Source organism: Trematomus bernacchii, unplaced genomic scaffold (assembly GCF_902827165.1).
Source record: "Trematomus bernacchii unplaced genomic scaffold, fTreBer1.1, whole genome shotgun sequence".
NCBI lineage: Eukaryota > Metazoa > Chordata > Actinopteri > Perciformes > Nototheniidae > Trematomus > Trematomus bernacchii.
This window is the reverse complement of record NW_022987689.1, coordinates 790,077-811,610: the sequence shown is the minus strand read 5'-3', so window position 1 is coordinate 811,610 and position 21,534 is coordinate 790,077. Positions and strand designations below refer to the sequence as shown.

Genomic DNA, 21,534 nt, shown 5'->3' with positions numbered 1-21,534 from the left:
TGGCACAATTCAAACGGGATCGAAAGATAATCTTTCTCTCTCCATTGACTTCAATGCATAACTTTTCCGAAATAAGGTCCCATGGGGCTCAACCGGAAGGGGAGGGACTTCGCCACTCTATACCCTTTCCGTCCAATGTGAAATGCTGTAGTGTTTTGTGAAATGCTGTAGTGTTTTGTGAAATGCTGTAGCGTTTTCTGAAATGCTGTGGCGTTTTCTGAAATGCTGTAGTGTTTTCTGAAATGCTGTAGTGTTTTCTGAAATGCTGCGGCGTTTTCTGAAATGCTGTTGCGTTTTCTGAAATGCTGTAGTGTTTTGTGAAATGCTGTAGTGTTTTGTGAAATGCTGTGGTGTCTTGCACTTCAGGGCCACCGTAGTTTGGCTGAGGGGTCTCAACGTTCACAGGACGTTGTACGAACCAGTTAAATGCGCCCTTGCATACGTTATTGTGGTTGTGTCACCCAAAAACCTCTAGATGGCATATTTAATGGGGTTATTGGGGAAAAACAGCACACGCATTGCATGTCAAGCAGAAAGATGGCGCAATTGCTGCAGAGATGCTGACTTGTACGGTTCAGAAAATGATCTATTTTCCCAAAACAAACTGAGCCAGCCAGGCCCTGTTCTGTCAGCACCCAGTGATCAATGTGCAAACCACTGCTCCTTGTTCTGCGGACTGACACATCAACAAGCAAGTTATTCACCATGCAGCATGCTGTCAAATTTGAAATGAGAAAAGCTTGAAAGTTTATTTTGTACAGTAGGAGGTTTTCCAAATTGATAAAAAACGTGAAAAGTAAGCATTAAGACGAATATAATGCAGGTCAGACGCCGGTCTTACATACACCGTACTTATGTTTACGTAATGTTGGCATACCCTGTCAGACGAGCCAGTGGAGCTTTCAGCAGTCAGGAAAAGGTAGAGAAAAAAAACACATGTATTCCTGACCGCCCATTGGTCCACATTTTTCCTGTGCTGCCACAATACTGCACACACGTGACCTCCCTGTTTTCACCCAGTTAAGCGCATGTACTTAAAAGACAGGCCACTACCATTCACCAACACAAGCACGATTAACACTTTATTAATGTCGGCCAGGTAAGATCGCTCGCTGCGGGGACTCGGACCACTGGGAGCGGACCATGGCGGCTGCCACGAGCAGCAACACATCCACAGCCACGCTGCAGATCAAGCACTCCAGTATCGAGCATACGCGGAAACGCATAGACCCGAGGAGGAGGCAAGCGGCGTTGTCCTTTCTCAGCAACATTTCCCTGGATGGACGACCCGTGCAAGACGATGCAGACAATCAGAACGAGGAGGAGGACTCACTTGACGCTAGGACTAGTCAGAGCCTGGTTTCTCCGGAGCGCACGGCGTACGGGGCTGCGGCTGCTGCGGCGGCGGCTGCCTCCACGGCCGCCGAGGCGCTCGCTTTTGCAAACCAGGCTCTGTTAGCTAACAGACGGGGTAGTTTCGGGACGGGTCCCGCAGCTGCCCCGGTGGGTGCAGACTCGGAGGGCGACGCTTTCCTGCCCTCCACTTTCAGCTCGCCGTTCTCCGCGGTGCCAGTGTCGACTAGAGGGAGGCTGCAGACGTACACTCAGGGAATCCTACCTGCCCCATACTCCAGGCAAAACCCCCAGAACTACAGCCTGGAGGGCGGACAGATAGCCAACTCTGCGATAGAGCTGCAGAGATCAAGGTAACCATGTCTGGTGTTTGAGAACATTTAGTACAGGGATGTCAAAGGTGGGAGCTTGTCTGCAGGATCTGCACAGTCAGGCTGTGCATTGATGTCATCATAGCAAGCAAACACAAACCTAACCATGTCACTAAAGGAATCATGAGATATCAGTAGGAGCAATCAGTCCCCATGCACGATTGTTGAACTCACTTAGTCCTGCAGACACATTTCATTTGTTTTCACAATCATGTTGCATAGGTCGATTATTAGCTCCAATAAGATACCACTGATAAACCCAATGGAGTTTATTTGTGTTTACATCTACAGACTACAGCACATTCTTGTTTCATATGTTACATTTTAGTAGATCTTCAGATTAAACACATAATGCACAACTTATTTTGAACTTCCAGTGTAAGTGTTTGTGTTTTGTTTCCACACAACCACATTACCAGGGCCCTGAATGAATGAACTGGGGCAATTGTTTTTCTTTTAGGTTTTGGAAAGATAGTGTTGGTTCTCAGCAACGCAGTCTGCCTGGATACAGTAATACAAAGACCAGCTGTTTGTTTATTTACTGCATGCAGGTGTTCATTGGTCTGGATAAAGACAGATATGTGCAGTGTGATCAAAGTTCCAACAGCTGTGGAGCAGTAACCTGGTTTCCCAAGAGAGGGAACTCAGCAGTTTCTTTTTTTCCTATTGCAAACCTGCTCCAATGCTCTAAAAGTCCTTAAATTATTATAAGTGAATGTAATTTCAAAAACATATAGCACACCTGCTACCTTCATCTCCTCAGCGTGATGTTGACATCCTGTAATTCTACACCCCTTCAACTCCATAAACAACAAGGGCTTGCTGCTCCATTTATTTTATTTGCCCTGTCCATCTCATTTGTTGTAACACTGTAGGCACATGGAGAGTTTTTGAGGGTCTCACCTCACAGCAGGACAGCTGTCAGTAACAGTCATCTCATGGTTCTCTCACTGTCAGAATATTCAGAGCCCCTCTCTTACCCAAATCCTCTCCTTCCTCTGGTGTCTCTGGCAGACTTTCTCAGGAAGATCTTTTTCGTGGTGAAACACTCAACAAGCATTTAGTTCCCCTTCCTGACCTCATGGAAATTGCCCTGCCAAACTAACAGCTTCCGAATGTATTAATTTGTATTTTTCATACTGAAAGAAGTGCACTAATTAGGTTATATTACACTAACGACACCATTAATCATTTACATTTGCATTTTTTTCTGAGACCGCAAAAATACCTCCCAATGCACAATCCGTTATATCCATATATCCATTATTATGTAGCTTCACCACAATTTAGTTGCTGTTTTTGTTTTGTTTTGGATCATCTTCCTCAGCAGATGGTGTTTGCCCAGTTGTCATGGAGTTAAAGATGTTTGAATTTCCATTTTCCAGAGCTCTTAAAGGACTTCCTGTTAATGTTGGCGTAAAAGTCAAGATTAAAAGTACATTCACCAGAAGGTACAAACTTCTTAAATGATTGATTCCTTAAGATCCTCAAGTGCTCAGAAAAATAGAAATGTGAAGATCTACAATTCTATGACAGCTGTGCACAATTCAACTGCTGAGAAAGATCATGTGATAAGATAAAATGCTCCAGAACAAATGCTAAATTGACCTTTTGGTGAGATTGCTCTGTCAAGTTCTGTTTTCTAAGGTAAAGAATGAACTTTTGGTTCAAATAGGTATGAATGGTTTCAAATAGCATTATATTAATATATTGTAAGCAGAATCACATAAGAACTATCATCCTGTTTTTAATGAAACGTGGTGGACATTGAAGTGCCTATTCAATTTTGGAGAGGCTCCACATTACAGGACAGACACACAGAATAATATTTACTTTCCTTTTAAGGCTTCTTGTCCTCAGCAGACGTCTGCATTGTCCGAGTGCCTTTTTAGTTATGTTTTATGTTAAATTGAAAACTTTTTTTGTGCAACAAAAGAAGCCAAACTTAAAAATGTTAAACGCTAGCAGCTGTGCCTCAATGGTGTACAGTCAAAATCTGGCAAAATTATGGATTTACTCATAAACCTTTACATTCTATGCCTATAAGCTTTCAGTACTACAATACTGCATCATTTTCAATATTTTCTGCTCCTGACACATTTCAGTTGGTACCAAACTGAGCATTGAGGTTTAACACCTAGCCCTAAGCAAAGTGTTGCATATTGTCTCTACACAGCCATTGTATTGCTCAGTCCGTTAATACATGAATTGGAGGATATACAAACAAAATGTATTCTAATGTTGCAATGTAAGCAACCTGTTGATGGAACGTGGCCATATTCCACCAGACGAGCGCTCTGCACAGTGCCTGGTTTGTTTTTTTGAGGGCAGCTGGTGGAAATGTGTCCAGAGGTCCCTGGCTGGGAGAGGCAGGATGCCCAGGCTTTCTGAGAAGCAGCCTGGCTCTCCGCTCTGTATTTTCTGTCCTCTACTTCCTCTCCCAGGGGCTTCAGAAACACACTCTCCCCTCAGACATTTGGCCCTCAGTCCTGCTCCCATTCAGGAAGTCAAAGAGCCTTTGATGTACTGCCAAAATAGACTTTCTGAGGCCAAAAGTGCTTTTTGCCCATATCCTCATCAAAATCTAATGCATGCAAATGATGGATGATTTCATATTCAGCTTTCCTTCCACTCCTCAGCCTTCATCCATCATGAATTAGCACGCTTAGAGCTGCAGATTTTAAATATAGCATTCTATTACCATCTGGTCTTGTCTGCCTTAGGTGTTAAGCAATTCTCATTTCATTCTTTCCCCCTTAAAACACATCCAGGTCTTCTCATGCCTCTTTTAGTTAACCGTTAGGTAGTGCCGAGATTATGTTTTCATGAGACTCCAGAGACTGTGGCTGGAAAACAAGCAGTGTAACCCATTATAATGGTCCTGTGGAGTTTTGTGCCACTGGGTCACATACTTTTGGTTAGGAGGTTGATTGTTGTTCACTGAGGTCATGGTTGGCAGGATTATAAAAGAATGCTTAATTTTCTAGTGTGTGCTGTCAACAAACACTCAGACAACCCCTTATGTCTTGACTGAAAAACCCACTTGAAGTGTAACACATGCTTGAGTAACAAGCATATGCTTTCGTCTTGCAGTTTAAAGTAAAACCCCTGAGGAAAGATGTCCATAATATTGCTTGTTTCTCACCCTGTGTTCCCATTTCTTTAACTTCCTTTTAGCCCATGCATTTTTTTCTACTCCTATGTGTTTGCAGGTCAGACAGGCTGAACGGCTGTGCTTTTCTTTATCAGAATAATCACATTTCCGTTTGCCCGGGCAGTATTTGTGTGAAGAAGGCCAGAACATTACATCTAATTCCACTCAGCGACTCTCCGGCAAATGGAAGACTATATCCTGTGGCACGCTGCCAACAGGGCGTACGTGTAAAACTGTTTAATCTCCACATCTAAATAGTCCACTTGAGTTGTATAGCTCATTGCATGGCACTGCTGGGTAGGATTATCAATGGCTTTTTGAAGCACTCTCATTGCAGGAGGATGTCATTGTGTTGGAGTGCCTTGATTGCATTTATGAAACATGCTTAAGTTTAATCGCTTGAGGCTTCAATAGCAGGGATAGTTTGAGATGCTATGGTGTGCTTGCTGCTCCTTTGCTACCGATTTATACTGAGGTTTCTTTGAAGCTTCTGACCAGGCCTCGTTAATGTCAAACTGGGTAGAAACAGGCTGTTCTAACCATAGTTTGTAGGAGTTGGATCTGAGGTGAATGAGTGGCCTGGCCAGTGTTATTGTTTCCAGGATTTGTAGAGGCCTGGAAAACATATTTTGCATGAAAAACACGTCCGAATGCTGCTGTTGAGCCACAGTGGATGCCTGGATCAAAGTCCTCATGGTTCAGCTGTGTCCTCCTGAACTGGAAACATGCCCCTTGGCTAACTGATGAATGATTTTTTTGAAGATCAGTAACAATTCACAAAACATTGGCTTGGAAAGAAATGACAAAACGTCACACAGAATGGAAACAGATGGCTTCAATAAGAGGTTATTTCTTCTTGGGCACACAGTGTAACACTCTTTGCCGAGTTAAATGACAGGTTTGGATTTTTCTGTTTCTGTCAATCTTAATGCAATACTCATGCCTGTATGAAGGTTCAGAGATATTGGCCGCTTTAGTCATTTCTTTAGGATTGACAAGCTGTTAAGTTATCACCGTAAGAGATGAGAGAAATCCAGTGTACATTCCTTCTTTGCTAAGTTGTGTGTGGCTTCAGCAGTCAAAGTTAGAGAAATCAAGCACTTTCAAAGCACTATGAAAGGCCATAACTAACTTAATTTGTCTAAATCAGACCTCTAATGTCTTATACTGCCAACAGCGTTATTTAAGATGCAGAACAAGAACTGTAGTTTCTGTCCTATTCTCTATTCACACTTAGGAGTGATCGCTTTAAGGCTTGTATGGAAGGTATGAACAAAAGGAATGATTACAGGTTACCAAACTATTTTTTGAGTAAGTGTATGAGTAAGATATTAAAAGTATCATGTTTTGGTTTTAAACATATCAATATACAGAAGCATGACATAACTATTTTCCTATGACCTGAATTGTTCCAGAAGTTTCAGGGATGAAGTGTCACGCCGTCACGAGGAACCTCGAAGTCAAGTCCTCTAATGGCGCATTTCCATTGCAGCGCGTAGCTCGCTTTAAGCGTGCCGTGTCGTGCCGTCCCCTTTTTTGGTTGTGCTTCCACTAGGCCTCGTTCCGGCGCGGCACGGCGCGGGGCCACTTTTTCCCCTCTTTTCTGGCCCTAGAAAATTGTGGTTCTATCGGGGCCAACAAACAGGGCTGAGTCGGGCTGAGTATGCTAAACTAGAGAGAGGAGCGCTGGCAAGAGGGCTAGAACTACAACAAGATGGACATATTTGACCGTGATTTAATTGTAATACACGTTTCAAAATGATGCCGAAGTAACAACATACTGATACCGGTTAGTAAAAACCATGAATTAATGCTTTGTCAAGTCTGCAGACAGACGGCAGGCGAAAAAACCTTTTAAAATTCGTGTTTTTCTAGATGGAGATTGGCTAAGCTAACGCAGTATATGCCCCGACCGTCCACACTCACAACAACGGCCTATACAGACATAAATAAGGCAGCGACTGTATTCACCATGACACAGGCAGTCTGTGGTGTGTACTTGTTTAACTTTTGTCGAGTTTCTGAACATATATAAGGAGCTGTGAGCTCTGAGTGCTCACAGCTAACGGCTGTGTTGTGTTTCTGGATTTCTCATTGAAGATGACGTCACGGCTCCGCCTACACTGCGTTACTATAGTAACTACCCCAGTTCCTAAACTGTAATGGAAGCGCAGCATGAAGTGAGTCGGCCCTGTTAAGGCCCAACGCGGCCAAGCCGTACCGAGCCGTACCGAGTGTGGCCGAGGCCGACCGTGTAGTGGAAATGCGCCATTAAACTATCTGTGTCGTCAGATCTTTATCCAGCCAAGCTATCTGCTCCATCAGAAGGATGATCTAAGACCATAAATCACATGAAAGCACTTATCTGACTTTCAGGTAAAAGTCACAACCCCTTCATTATATTCAAGTGGACTATAACATGTTCTGTTCATGCCTTTTATCAGAGCTTAATGTTCCCCCTTCCAGGATATGATTATAGGGGTCATAATATACAGTGCAGAAGGTTAGCCAGTATAATGGCTCCCGGTTACTCGTCTGCTCGGTGCGTTTCGTCATGTAAACACTTATCTCAGCCCCTCTCCTCCAGCATACACTGTTCACTTAGCTTGTGTTGGTTTAAACCCTGGGAGATCCTCAAGGCTGGAGTCATCTTTTGTTAATCTGTCCTCATGATCTGTTGTTTATTAACCAGCCACTCTGCTTAACACTCCGCTGTCTTTCTCCTCCTTTGGCTGAAATGCTCTTTAAAGAGGAAGGCAAGTGTCATCAGCTTCTGTTATCGTTCATGGCCATAGCATTACAACACTTGTCAATTATGAAAAGGATTGCGTACACCAAGATGATCTACAGTATGCATGTTGTGAACGGACATATGCTTAGACTCTTACTTGGCTTTTCCAACCCTGTTGAAAATGTATTTATTATTGACAGATCTCCCGTTGGGAAAATATGTCACGATTTAGTTATTTGACCATTAATTTGTTCATTTCCATTGCCTTTAAATGTGGCCACTTTGTAAGCTGATTAATGGGTTGGATTATGTTGTTATTCTGGGGCTAAATATACAATTACAACCTAATTTTGGGACAGCTCAGGCATACTTAGCTGTCACATGTGGGTTTGTTTTCTAAAGTGGCAGCAGATCATATAAAAGTGTTGAGTTGTTGAGTCATGAAACTAGTGTGAAATAAAGGCCATGTGTGACAAAATGTGTTACACAAAGTGCTGGCCGAGCCTTATCCTCTTAGCAGCTCTGACACTGGAAAAACCTCTGTGATGAACGTAAGATTGAGGAGTGATGATTGACCACACAGGCACACAGTGCTGTCGATGGATGGTCCCAACTAAACCGTCCAAGACTGGCTTTTGTAAAATAATAACAGAACAGACGGAGGCAGATCATAATTTAACTACTTTGTTTGACCTTTTGCTCAAAGGCCCTCAGTGACCACACATATTTAGTTTTCCATGTCCTTGTGAAGAACCTCAACAATGATTGAATGCTAACCGAAATTTGGCTGTAACCTTTTAACTCAAAAAGTGCGTCATATCAAATTTTCACTAGTTGTGTAACAAGTGCAATGTGTTGGACGATGGCTTTTTCCACTTTCCATTGCTTTACACAAAAAGGTAAAAAGGAGATTTGGGTTTAAGCTCCCTAGAGTGTTTGTGTCTGCTAATACCCTGTTTTATTCTAAAATCTAGGCTGACTTTATTGTGTAAGAAAAATTGATTTGATTTTCGAGGTCTATTCTTGCATTTTTTGTTATTACTTTGCTGTGGAAAATAATTTGATTAAGTGTTGTGCCTTCTAATGAAATTGCTTTCCAATGGGCCAAGTGTCCATTTGCCTGTCAAACAAGATCACAATAAGGTTTTATCAACATTATCTTTGCCAAATGTATTTTTTTCTAAAAGCTGTTTTTTTGCATTAGAACAATTGGTCCTGTGTTTGTTGGTGTGATGTTTCTTCATAGCCCCTGACTTTAAACCTTCCCTTTGTCTATCTGTTTCCAGACGAAGACTCATCTCTCAACGCTCTTCGCTTGAAACGCTAGAGGACATTGAGGAGAACGCTCCTCTTCGCAGGTAATAAACTGCACAGAAATACCATTACCTTTTCCACTGCTGCCCTCACTGTAATATATCCCAGTCACTGGCACAGTGTCTCTGTGTTTTGAGGTCCTGATGTTTTGTGTTTGTTTAACATTTTAGATGCCGGACCCTATCGGGTTCACCCCGACCAAAGAGCTTTAAGAAGATCCACTTCATAAAGAACATGAGGCAACATGATATGCGCAATGGAAGGTATGAAGGCAAACAATGCTATCCGTTTAGTCAATACAAGTCCTCAGTGGATAATGGCAGGCTGCCCCAGTCAATGAACTGCAGTTTGGATGTTTCTCACATTACAGCCACATCGTAGGCAAGCAGGCCAGCTCCATTCACTTCATGTCATTCTTACTCATAAATAAAAGGCAGTCGATTGAGGAACCTGTCCATTCACACAGTATATTCAGATTTGAAACTTCATTTATTCACTGTTAAAATTGTGAAATCACAAGATAAATCGCATATCATTGTGTCACAGCAGGTTACATTAGCTTGCAGCACATATATCTCAGTCTGAATCTAAATGAAATGGCATAGGTATGTTACTGGGTTTGCTTATAGTAACCCAAGGAAAAATGGTTGTTTAATCGAGGTCAGGAGACACGGAAAGTTTTTACTGCTGTGGTCAATGTCATCATTGTCACATTCTTTGGATTTGAAATCTAATTCGGTTAGCTTTTTTTCAGGGTGTTTTGTGAGTGTAGTTCTAGTGCGTTGTTGTTTTTTTGTAGTGTAGATAGTTTTAACAACAGTATCTCTTGTTTAGAAAACAGTGTATATTTCTAAGTTCCTCCCGTTTAAATGATCGGATGTAGAGTAATTTTGTGCAGTATTTTCCAAACTTTTAAGAAGAACATATTTGTTTATTAACTGAGATATGGTATAACACGCATGTTATTTATATCCAGTTGTAAGATTCATATAGTGTCTGTGAGTTGCAGATATTAAAACAAATAATTTACATATCTTACTTGAAATTCTCTGACTCGATACTTTATAAATGTTTCCACTAGTAGAACACAGTTTAATATAATAATAGCATATGCTAACTAAAGGTATCTTACACAAAAATGCATCATGATTGCCTCAACCACTGACTACATGCTACATGTCCCACATTTCTACAAACCAACACACACTCACTCTGAAGTTTGCAGCTCATTCTCTTCATTCAAATTTTTACTGCACACTCGCTCCAACTTTAATCTGTGGATCTTGTCAGATAGATATTGATCAGCTTTTTTTTAACATTTTTGTTTTTATAGGATAGTCCTAATCAGTGGCAGAAGATCCTTCTATAGTGTTTTTTCTGTCCTGCCATATCGAGATTGTAGCCAAGCAGGGTATGTATCCTACAGCATGCCGAACTTTGTAACCTCCTCCGGCCTGTGCCGCCTCTTTCCCTTTTTTTTTCTCCCATCGCTTTTTCTGTGGATGTACTCTCCTAAGGGTTAGTTTTGGTGGATGCATTTTGCCATTAACGTCTGATAAATAAATAAACAGTGGGCTGAAATGGGTTTCAAAGGCGTAATTTCCTATATATCTAGACTATGTTGTTGCCCTGTGCTTAATGCTTGTATTGCTTTTTCCCATAATGGCTCTGGTGGTGTTAAGCCATTCTTCCCTTTTTGTTCAATCAACCCATTTTTGTCTGTTAAAACTGCTGCTGGCTTTGCTCTTTAGACTCACCTTTTGCAGGTTACTGTTCTTCTTATATTTAGAAACTATAGCTCTTAAACGTTTTTCATGTGTTCGTTGGTCTTATTACCGTTTTGCTGGCAGATGCAGTTGCTGCTGCCAGCGCTGCTTGATTTTTAATTAACACATTTTGCCTTGTTTAAGAGTTTACATTTATTAGTGCTGACCCAGAAAACGTATACGCTTAACTGTAGGTGTGTTATGGCTGGCTTGCATGGGGATAGCTCTGGTATGACCTTGGCTCCTAGACCTCCAGTTCACATGAAACGGTGTGTTTGGGAGGAAGTGAAAGTGACATCGGAGATATAAACACCAGTGAAAACAATGCACAGAAAGAAAAGCTCCACACCGGTGCTAAGTGAAGAGCACAGAAAGCTCTATCCATCTAAAGCCAGCTAATCCGTGCCAGGTCGGGGGTTAATTAACCTCCAGGGCTATCCAATATACACATCTGGCTGTTAATTGACAGTTAACAGTTAGGCTTTTGCTGCCTCAGTTAAAATGTTGTAACTGCAAAACAACATTTTATGAGACGACTGGGCCCAAAATTGCTGATCGCATGTAGTTGTTTCCTTCTGTCTCTCTGTCTTTAACTTCTGCCTCATGTACAAAATTGCCAATTTTGCAGTTCAGCCCTACTTTTGGGGACGTAACATGGAGACAATTATCCTACAGTTCAAACATTAAATAATTGAATACAGAGGAATGACATTTCGGGAAACCCTCATTTGCTTTCTTGCCAAAGGTTAGAGGAAAAGATTAACATTCTTGTATCTGTCTGTTAAATATGAGACTACTGCCAGCCAGGATATGGCTTGCTGAGTTTAACATGCATACTGGAAGCAGGGGGCAATAACTAGCTTAGCTTTGGTTTTATTTGAGGAAGTAAATGGGGGATTATTATGGACGGTCGAAGTGACTTCTTTCACAATGATTAAGTTAAGTTACTGCTCTTAACAAAAAAAGCCAGGCTAGCTGTTTTCCCCCTGTTTTAAGTCTTAATGCTGAAATATGCTAACAGATATTAGCATTTAACATGCTTAGGCTATGGCTATGAGATTTGTGAGTATTAATCTTTTAATCCAACTGTCAGTAAGAAAGCAAATAGGTATGCTTTTCCAAAATCTCGAACTATTCCATTAAAGAAAGAAAAACAGGAAACTTTGCGGACTAAGACTGTTTGATTGGTCGTCTGTTTATGGGGCGTTACTGTCTCCTGACACCCATAAGGTTCTGGGTTCAAACCCCGCTAGAGTCCACCGTGGCTTTTCTGACTCTGCATCTCCCTGTGCTGGCATGGGCTTCCTCATATTTTTCAGTTTATCTGACCCTAAAATACATGCATGTAATGCTCCTGGCATTGAATTGTAGAAAAGTTGGCTTACTGTGTAAAAAGTTAGATGGGTCAAAGGCAGAGGACTAAATTCCTCACAGGGATTAATAAAGTATAACCTACTGATGCTCATAAAAGTAGTGTTATGTGTGAAACTTGGGCAAGACTGCCGTGGAATATTATTACAAGCCAATATTAAACTGTTTATTTGAGTTGTAAAGCATTCAGTAGTAAAGTGGCCAGCAAGGGTCAAGATACTTTCAGTATTGTTAATATTAATGCTTAATTTGCTTTATCCTAGATTTAGAATAATTTTGTAGGGCATTATGAACAATTTGCATATATTATAACACTACTAACATTCAGGTATTTGCCAGTGATTCCTATCCATGAATGTCGGCTTTTCTTGTAATTCCCTTTCATTTCTTCTTACTTTCAGCAGACTAAAGCACAACAAATTATTTTCTGGATCGCCTCTTAGAAAAGCTCTTCTCCTAGAAAGCTTTCTGTTTGTATGTTTCCCCCTTTTTATTTAATCTCCACTCTTCTGTCGGACGTCTGCTGCCTGGGGATCTTTGTGTCTATGATGCATCTGTCAACATTGTGTCCTGACGTGCATGTCTGCCAAATAACACTGTTTTCATTTATAACAGATTTGCCCCGCATGTCATCAAAACACTGGGGGAGTCATGTGAAGTCCCTCTCTGTTATTCCTTCTATTTATCTGGGCACACAATTTTAACCGAAAGCATGACTGAGCTAGGGAAGATAAGGGAGGAGTAGAAAAACAAGACTGTTACGATTTAATATCTGCTGTCTGCTCACATTCTGAAATGTCATGTAAGAATATTAGGTTATAAAAAGTTAATATTACAGAAATGCAAGGTAATATTTGTCCGCACTTGTCTTTTCGCTTTGACGTGAAAGCAAGTCCAAGAGACTTTTTAAGCCCATATCGTTTGAAAACAATTTAAGTGATCATCAAGTGAAGTTATATCATAGCATGTTAAATCATGTCGATAACCAATGTCTATTTGAATTAGTATATTTTACTATTATTTCCCCATGGTTTTAGTTTTGCAAGTTCACCCCAGTCTATATGTTCTCAGCAGCAGACATTAAATGCAAATAAATATTCAGCTCATATAAAATGTGTGCAGTTGTGGGCTCTCCACTGTTTGCTCCACTGACACACTTTATTCTCCAGCAGCTTTCTACTCCAGCAGAGCCTTTGACCTCCTGCAGATTTCTTACAGCAGTACTGCATATTAAGCATTAATGAGGCAGCAGCTGACTCTGAAGACATCGGCCTGCTAGAAACAAATACACCAAACGCCATAATTATAAAACCTAGTCCAGCTGATGAGCGCAGATCTATCTGTGAGGTACAGATGTGGAGGTAGGCTAGAACAGGCATCAGTAAGAAGGTTAAGGAAAGTGGAGAAAGAGAGTTAAACGAAGCTTTGAGGTTTATTTGTTCAGTGAAAGATCTAAAGGTCTTGTGCTCATTAGGGATGTGAAGCTGGAAGGAGGAGGGCGTCAGCGGCATCCGTCAGGAAGCGCCAAGGAGATGGTGATAGGACTGGAGGGAGTGGAGCTAGGAGCGGATGGAAAGGTGAGCTGAAATGTGCTAAACTTACTGTAACCATTTAGGAAAATCTGATTCACACAGTAAAAAAACATATTGTTAAGGTGTTTAATGTTCTACTGTAAGTACAATTGCATGTAATTCAGAGTATAATTAGTAGCATCAGTTTTGATGTACTCGCATTCAGTTTTGAATGTCACACTGAGAGGTGATGGAAAAGCTAAATAGCTTTTTAGCTCCTTTATGGAAAAAACATGATCATTAATCACTAAATGTTATTAAAAGGAGAATATTGTGCACATCCACCTAAGGAATAAAAACATCAAAAAGGGCCAATTGTAATAATTATAAATATAGCCTAGAATGATACTAGGCAATGTATTCAGCCACATTATTTGCATTTTTAATACACAGCTGTTTGTTTCAAGTATTGCCTTTCAAACCAAGAATATGTATTTGTGATTCATATTAAAAGGACCTCAACACAGTTCTTAGCATTTTTTAACTAGGCTTTTTTTTAAGCAGCATTTGGACATTTCTTAGCCTGAATCCCTTAGTGTGTTCCAGTCCAGCCAACCTTTAATATTATTTGTCTGTGCTTCTCCTGCTTTGACAAAATGCTGCTGTGAAAAAATAAGGGCATATAATGTTTAGGCCTTTGGAAATAATAACTTCCCCTGTGTCTGCAGACTGTGTCCTACACCCAGTTCCTGTATCCCACTAATGCGCTGGGTGGTCGTAGAAACACCATCGACTCCACCTCGTCCTTCTCTGCGTCTCGTAACGCCAGCCATAGAAGCCTCAGTTTGGGCCGAGCCAACAGCAACCAGAGCAGCGTAGACACAGGTCAGTCCAACAAGTAGTCGACTCATCCATTATGAATGTGGCGTATGACTCACACTCTGTTGTTTTTTTCTCCAGTGTTTATTTTACTGACATCTGCCTCTACCTTTGTTGTTGTGTTTGTGCCTGTATCAGGGAATGATTTGGGGGAATTTCGTGAGTACGATCCCAACCTGCTAGATGACCCGCAGTGGCCTTGTGGAAAACACAAGAGGGTCCTCATCTTCCCCTCATACATGGTGAGAAAACACTCTTCACTGTGTCTATAAACACATCACCAGCACCAGGAACAACACATACTACAGCAACGTTTCCTCTTGAGACCGGAATGGAAAGGTTATTTTTGTTCAGGACATAATTCCCTGGAAGAGACCCACCTCTGTTTTTGTTGAAATGTACCGGGACATCCCACAGTTAATGTTTTTTTTCAATGGTTATTTGTGTCATTAAGGACAGTTTGTGCTCAGTTTTCCCACCACTAGCAGGAAAGATAACACACCGGAAAGATGTGTCTGCCTCAACAAAAAAACTCAATTATATCAGCTGTTTTTGAGAAGAAGCCAGGAGAACGTTTCAGTTTTAATCAGCAAGGTCACTGGGCCAAACTCTCTCCCACCTTCTGGGCCCTGAATGAATGGAAATGATTTATCCTCTACTATAGTGAGCAGCAGATATTAAGCAGCCACCGGAGCAACAGTGAGTGTAGCGATTGTATCTGAGCCCTAATCACTCTCGCTCTTTTCCGGAAAAGAACGGATGTTTTATTGTGGATGGGGGAACAGGGAAAAAAACCTGACTAGACTCCCACCTCATTCTTTCCTCGGCTCTGTTTTTGTTATGCAGACTGGCAGAGTACACAACAGGGACTGACACAGTTGAAATGTTAAGTCAAGGCCAGGCTATGTGTTTTTTTCTTCTCCTTTTCCTCCAATTACAAAACCAAGCGTCTCAAACAATGGCTTTTGTGTTTACTAAAGGAACCGAACCATTACATCAGTATTCTGCTGGTTGAGCACAGGCTACTTAAAGAGCATGACTCTCTAACTGCACTTTCAAACTATGCATAACAATAGTTTCTAGGCTCTGTGTTCAATTCAGGAAATGTGTATCACCTGGAATATTATTAGAAAGCAAGGAAAGCCTCACTTAAGTCATTTGAAATGTGTTTAAAAACATTGTTGTCGCTTTGTAATATGTGTAGTGTAAAAGTATCCTCAGGGTAAAACATGGAATAATTACATGTCTTTATGTGTTGACATAAGTGTAAAACATGGTCATGGTGGACTATTTCTGTCACGCAAAGTCAGTGTTTAGCTTTGCTTCATTTCTCGCGGCTTCAAACATCGATCGGCATTTGTTCTCCATCACGGTTCATGATCAGTAGCGTGGTGTTCAGGGTGGGTTCTTCACACTTCATATGGTGCCTACATATTGAGTGTCATTTTTATGTTATTAGCACCTTTGTATATGTGACAAGGAAAGCAAGCAATGTCTTACATGTTTTAAGCTAGCTTTACAACAAGGTAATGTATTCAGTCTGGAAACTCAGTGACATTGCTACAGCAAAGTTTGGCTATTAAAGAAACACATACCGAACAACGATCAAATAGATGTAAACAATCCAATATTTAGTTTTTAAACTTGAGTTTTAAAGATGATATAAATCTACAAAACATAAATGCAATACAGTTAAATGTTATTGCAGTAATACTTGTGATAGCATGTGAAAAAATGGCTTTCAGTATGCATGTATGTGTGAGGGTAAGTAAATAAATAAATAAAACAAGCCAAAGGAAGTGGTTTAGATAATGTTCCTAGATCTTAGGAATGAAATTGGTGATTGTTGTTATTACTAAGAGGATTGATGGCCTAGTTGACAGAAATAAGACCCATGTCATAATCAATCAGCATTATCCTGCACATCTAGCAGTTAGGCTTCTTGCTATTTTTTCCTCTAGAACATCTTTAATGTAAGTTGCAGATAAACACTCAGCCCCTCATTTTACTGTCTTAAGGGGATCATTTGGATGTTACAAACTATCTCTACCAGCGAATCCAGTGTTCTTTCGATGTAAAATTACCATTTCAATGTAGTCTGGTGGCTATAAAAAGAGTGCATATATAATTCAGTGTCTAAAAGAGTTGTCTCAAAGGTAAAGTGGTGAAACAATTCTAAATAAAGCGTACACTTCAAGTGATTGATTTGTTTAGGTTGTCTTTTTTGGCCAAAATAAGTTTTCTGATACGCTCACTGTGGTCCTACCACCCGCTATCTACTGTAGGGAATATACTGTAGTACTGTACCACTTAAGATCCACTTAAAATACCCAAACTACTCCTTTAAATGTGACTCACCCTCCTTCTACTCATGTTATAACATGCACCAAAGCTTGTTTATTAGAAACCTGATGAAGGCATGGAAAGCTTTGGTCAGCAATCAAGCATGTCTTGTGCCCACAGGAAGAGGCCGGCGATAATCTGTGTTATTCTTATCCTCTGCAAATCCTTTGAAAAGATCCAAACCAACAATATATTTCAGCCAATCTCAATGTTTTTCAACGCTTCGCTGTGTGCGTCATTCAGTTCGACGCACATAAAGCTCTGTTATTTGCTTAAACACCGAGACACTGAAGTAAATTATTATTTAGCTGAGGACTGTTTTCAACGGCGGATTGATACATATTTGGTGTGCTAATGAGTGTTTACAGCAGCATGATAGCGCATGTAGTATTTACGGTAAATCCACCACAGTGCCCATGTTCATTGTAGTGAAGGATTATGTCACCCACGGCAACAGTGTGGTTTATTGGTGTGTTTGGACGACAATGGTGCTCTATGTCACAGAAGAAGACGTGATATGTCAGGCTTTGGATTCACACAGTGGGATGTGTGTTAGTGGGATCGGTTCGTTGTTGGCTCTGGTCTTTTCACTGGATTTGTGAAGAAAGATATAGAGTATCAGCAGACGTATCTTTAAAGTGACACGGGTAACACCAGCTCTTATTGTGAGACCGTGGAATCCAACACTAGTGTGTGAGGATCCAGTCACTCTGCCCAGTGCTGAACGCGTGGTCATCGTGACACCACCTCTGGTTTTTCTTTTCAGACTACGGTCATTGAATACGTCAAACCCTCTGACCTCAAGAAAGACATGAACGAAACCTTCAAGGAGAAGTTCCCCCACATAAGGCTTACCCTCAGCAAGATTAGGAGGTAAAAACCTACAGAAATGCATAAAATGTGTCATATTAAGTGTTTAACTCTACAATGCCCTGTTATTTTTCCTTTCCTTTTATATTTATTATTATTTTTATTTGTTTATTCCACACATGGCAGTTATTTTAAAACAAAACATGTACACTTGTACTGTTTTTTTTTAATTATTTATAGTGCATGGTGGAAAGGAGCAGGGAGAAAAACATCTTATTTACCTGCCCCTTCTTTAAAAATGAAATAACCATAAAAAAGTTAAATAAAAGCAATATTCTTTCAGTCACAGTTGCTTACAAATACTGAAACATAAAACCAGAACACAATCAAAAGTCAACTTCTAATTAACGCTTTCTGTATCAATTTATTGATTGGCTTCTCTTTTTTTCTCCATCTCCATCTTTTATCTCCTCCCTGCAGCTTGAAAAGAGAGATCAAAAAATTGGCCCAGGATGAATGTGGTTATGAGGAACCAACGGTGGCCATGGCTTTCGTCTACTTTGAGAAACTGGTGCTTCACGGCAAACTGAACAAGCAGAATCGTAAACTGTGCGCTGGAGCTTGTGTCCTACTGGCGGCCAAGATTGGCGGCGATCTCAAGAAACACGAGGTCAAGCACCTGATAGACGTAAGTTCCTTTGCTAACACTCATCATTTCTTCATGTTTATTTGTCCTCATGTTGCACCAGGTTTAATATTCACATCACTCACATTCTCATTTCCAAAATCACAGGTCAAAAAGGGTGAAAATTGTCTGCAGTGGAAATTGATTTTTCGATTGATTTTTCCACTGGTGGCAGACGTTTCAACAGCTGATTAATCAAAACATGGACTACAGTAGATACCACAAGGGATATGTGAAGATTACCGGAGACTGACTTTTTAATTGTCAGGTTTCAACACTCAAATATAAGACTGAAGAAATTGCTTCCAGATCACAAAAAACTGTTATAGAGGTCACAAGTTTTTGTTTTTGTTGATAGGACAAGTAGAATGGGACAAAGTTAAGCCATAATGCATTAAAACAATGATGAGAAAAAATTGACAGTCAGGCGAAAATAAGTATTGCAGTCTCAGTCAGAAATAAGAGGATTAAGTGTTGACATAACCTTTTAATACCATCAAAGCTGACCTTCAGAGTTTGGTCCTGTTTTTACGTAAACGCTTGTTCTGATGTTGCTAATAGGCTGTCTTTGAAATCCCATAATTGGAGGGCTGCCTTTTTTGTCTCGAGACTCGCTGGATCTGAAACCTTTGTTCTCTTATTGCTCTACCGTCATCCTCTCTAAAAAGATCCCTATCTTTAACGGACAATCTAATCAGAAATGTAGCCGAACCAATCAGTGAACCAGAATCCTCAGCAGGCCTGCATCTAAGAAAAAACAAAAGTGTCTCTAAGCTTAAAAAAGTAAAAAATGAAATTCCCTTTTAGGCTACCTCTAGTTTAAATCACAGTTTTTCTCAAGTCTCAGGGAGCACCTGAGCTAACCGTGAAACACTGAGTTATTTTGACTCTAGAAAGCTCCTTTCATAACATCAAAAGACATCACAGGCTGAGTAGTACTTCTTATGAATTGTAAACAGTGTTTCATCTGTAAAATCCCTTATTTCGAAGAAAGCTTTTATAGTGGCAGATGTGTCCCCCTTTAAGTCAGTGCTTTAGAATGGCCAACACAACCAGCTGTGTATTGTCTATTAATTTCAACTGTAGTCTGACAACCATCCAAACAGGCAACATCTACCATGCCAGGCCTCATGAAATGCTGTGGGTGTAGTAAAGACGCTATTAGGAATGCAGCATTGTATATCTATTATTTAACTCTCTTTTTCTCTGGCAGAAACTGGAAGAGAGGTTCAGAGTGAACCGCAGAGAGCTGATAGCCTTCGAGTTCCCGGTGCTGGTGGCGTTGGAGTTCAACCTGCAGCTGCCAGAAAACGAGATCATGCCTCACTACAGACGCCTGCTGCAGACCTCCTAGCATTAGTGAACCATCAGGAGGACGCCCAGCTCCTTCTGATCCTCTGCTTCCCACGGTATCCATCCTCCATCCCCCATCCTCCATCCCCCCTCTCTCTTTGCCACGTCTGACGGCTCCGAGGTTCAGCCGGCTGTCACTCACCTGCAGCCGACAACTCTCCTCCCTCTCAGGAGATCTGAAATCAGCCAAAGGGACACATTTTCTAAAACGTTCCTCCCTTGTTTGACTTTATTCATCTTCACAACACAGACTTCTGACAGAAATTGTTCAACCGTCTGCAAACAGGTTGTTTGCATGTTTTAACGTCTTCATATTCACATTGTATATTTCAAAGCTCTCTTGTTGATTAAGAGAGCCTTTTTTGTTTGAATCTGATGGGGACATTTTTGACAGTTAAAGCAACCAATGATTGTAACATTTTATCATCTCTTTTCATTAATCTTCTCCATGTATGATTGGTTGCCTCTTGACTTGCATAAAATCTAAACAAAAGCCTTTTCAAGCGGCTGGTTTTGGCTGGACTTCCTCCGAGTGACTCGTGTTTTTCGCAAGTAATCATCTTAAAGTGCACTTTTTTAATATTGCGAGACATAGAGGGAAGAGAGACAGTTTTAATGAGCTTGAACTAACCCTGGAAAATAAGCTGTGTTCATAAACACCACTCACAAGTCATTTGAAATAACGTTTTGGATTATTTATCTCATTTTCTATCTGCACGAAAAGTATTGATTGTTTGCATACAGGTCCTTGCAGACAAGATGGGACTTCCTATTTTCACTGAAGTATTCCATTGATTTTCTACCATTCCTTTCATTTTCTACCATTCCATTCATTTTATATCAAATGCTTGCTATGGACTTAATGAGACAAGACCCACTTTTATCAGTGTTGAGTTTCCTGTGCTCTATGTTAGAGTATATTGCTAGCACATTTACAGTGCTATAACGGGGTCAGGAAGGCAGGTTTGAAGAGGTGTTCATGAGTGCAAAAATGCCATTAAACAGTGATCAGGATTAGCAGCAGATTGGCCACATGGTGCTCTGGTATTGAGAGTAAATTACTTTACCTGGACTGAAACCCTGTGCAAGTAATCCTCCGTCCTGCTGAAGTGTACTTCAGGCTTCAAGGACACTTTATTTGTCCTGATTCCTGATCTCTGAGGCGGAGGAAAATCTTAACAAGATCCTGACTGGAATCAATGAGGGATGCAACATTTTCATATCACTCGAATCAGAGTTTGTTGATTTGGAAATAATGTTTTTAGAAACAACAAATAATCTAACTAATTATAGTATAGTTACATTCATTCGGCATGTATCTCAAGTTGATTTCAGCTTCTTTATATTACCTTAAAATAGTTTAACAAAATACCACAGAGTGTTGAGGAAAAAGGTATTTCATGCTGCTCCAAGTATTGACGATATGAGTTAAAATGATCACAATATCAAAACAAATTGTAATGAGAAAAGCATGGTGATTAAAGGTGAACAAATGCTGAGCTTATTTCTGTTTGCAAGCCCAAAGAGTTCGCTATGAGATGCACACTGAAGACTCTGTGAGGAAAGACTGGTGGGCAACTCTTATTTCCTGTGTATGTTTGTAAATAAATTGCTTTGCTTGTTCAATCAAAAAAAGACTCTGGCATGTTTTTACTTGAACAGAAATTGCACTTTTTGCGTCATTGCCCCCTCCCCAGGTTTAGTTCCTTTAAAGTGGACCTATCATGCTATATTTGAATAATATATTGTAGGGCAATACCTATATAAAACATGTCTGTGAAGTTTTTTTTTCAAAATACCAAACAGATCATGCATTTTAGCCATGCCTCATTTCGCTCTATTTTGCTCTCCTCCAGCCCTGTCTTTGCATGGGCTCATTCTGTGGCAAATGAG

General features: G+C 40.6%; 1 protein-coding gene across 3 annotated transcripts; it reads left to right on the top strand.

Annotated features, from left to right (window-relative positions):
* Positions 1 to 1,010: 1,010 nt before the first annotated feature.
* Positions 1,011 to 21,276, top strand: cables1 (Cdk5 and Abl enzyme substrate 1). Of its 3 annotated transcripts, none has more exons than XM_034137878.1 (10): positions 1,011 to 1,706; positions 8,896 to 8,967; positions 9,094 to 9,186; positions 10,257 to 10,334; positions 13,535 to 13,637; positions 14,300 to 14,456; positions 14,589 to 14,692; positions 17,560 to 17,666; positions 18,084 to 18,291; positions 19,502 to 21,276. In XM_034137878.1, the coding sequence occupies exons 1-10, from the start codon at positions 1,144 to 1,146 to the stop codon at positions 19,640 to 19,642; spliced, it is 1,626 nt and encodes a 541-aa protein (XP_033993769.1). In that variant the 5' UTR covers positions 1,011 to 1,143; the 3' UTR covers positions 19,643 to 21,276. The 3 variants fall into 3 exon arrangements, with proteins under 3 accessions (XP_033993769.1, XP_033993770.1, XP_033993771.1); XM_034137880.1 differs by lacking the exon at positions 1,011 to 1,706 and adding an exon at positions 7,236 to 7,254; XM_034137879.1 differs by lacking the exon at positions 10,257 to 10,334 and having other exon boundaries at positions 1,014 to 1,706.
* The last annotated feature ends 258 nt before the right edge of the window (positions 21,277 to 21,534 follow it).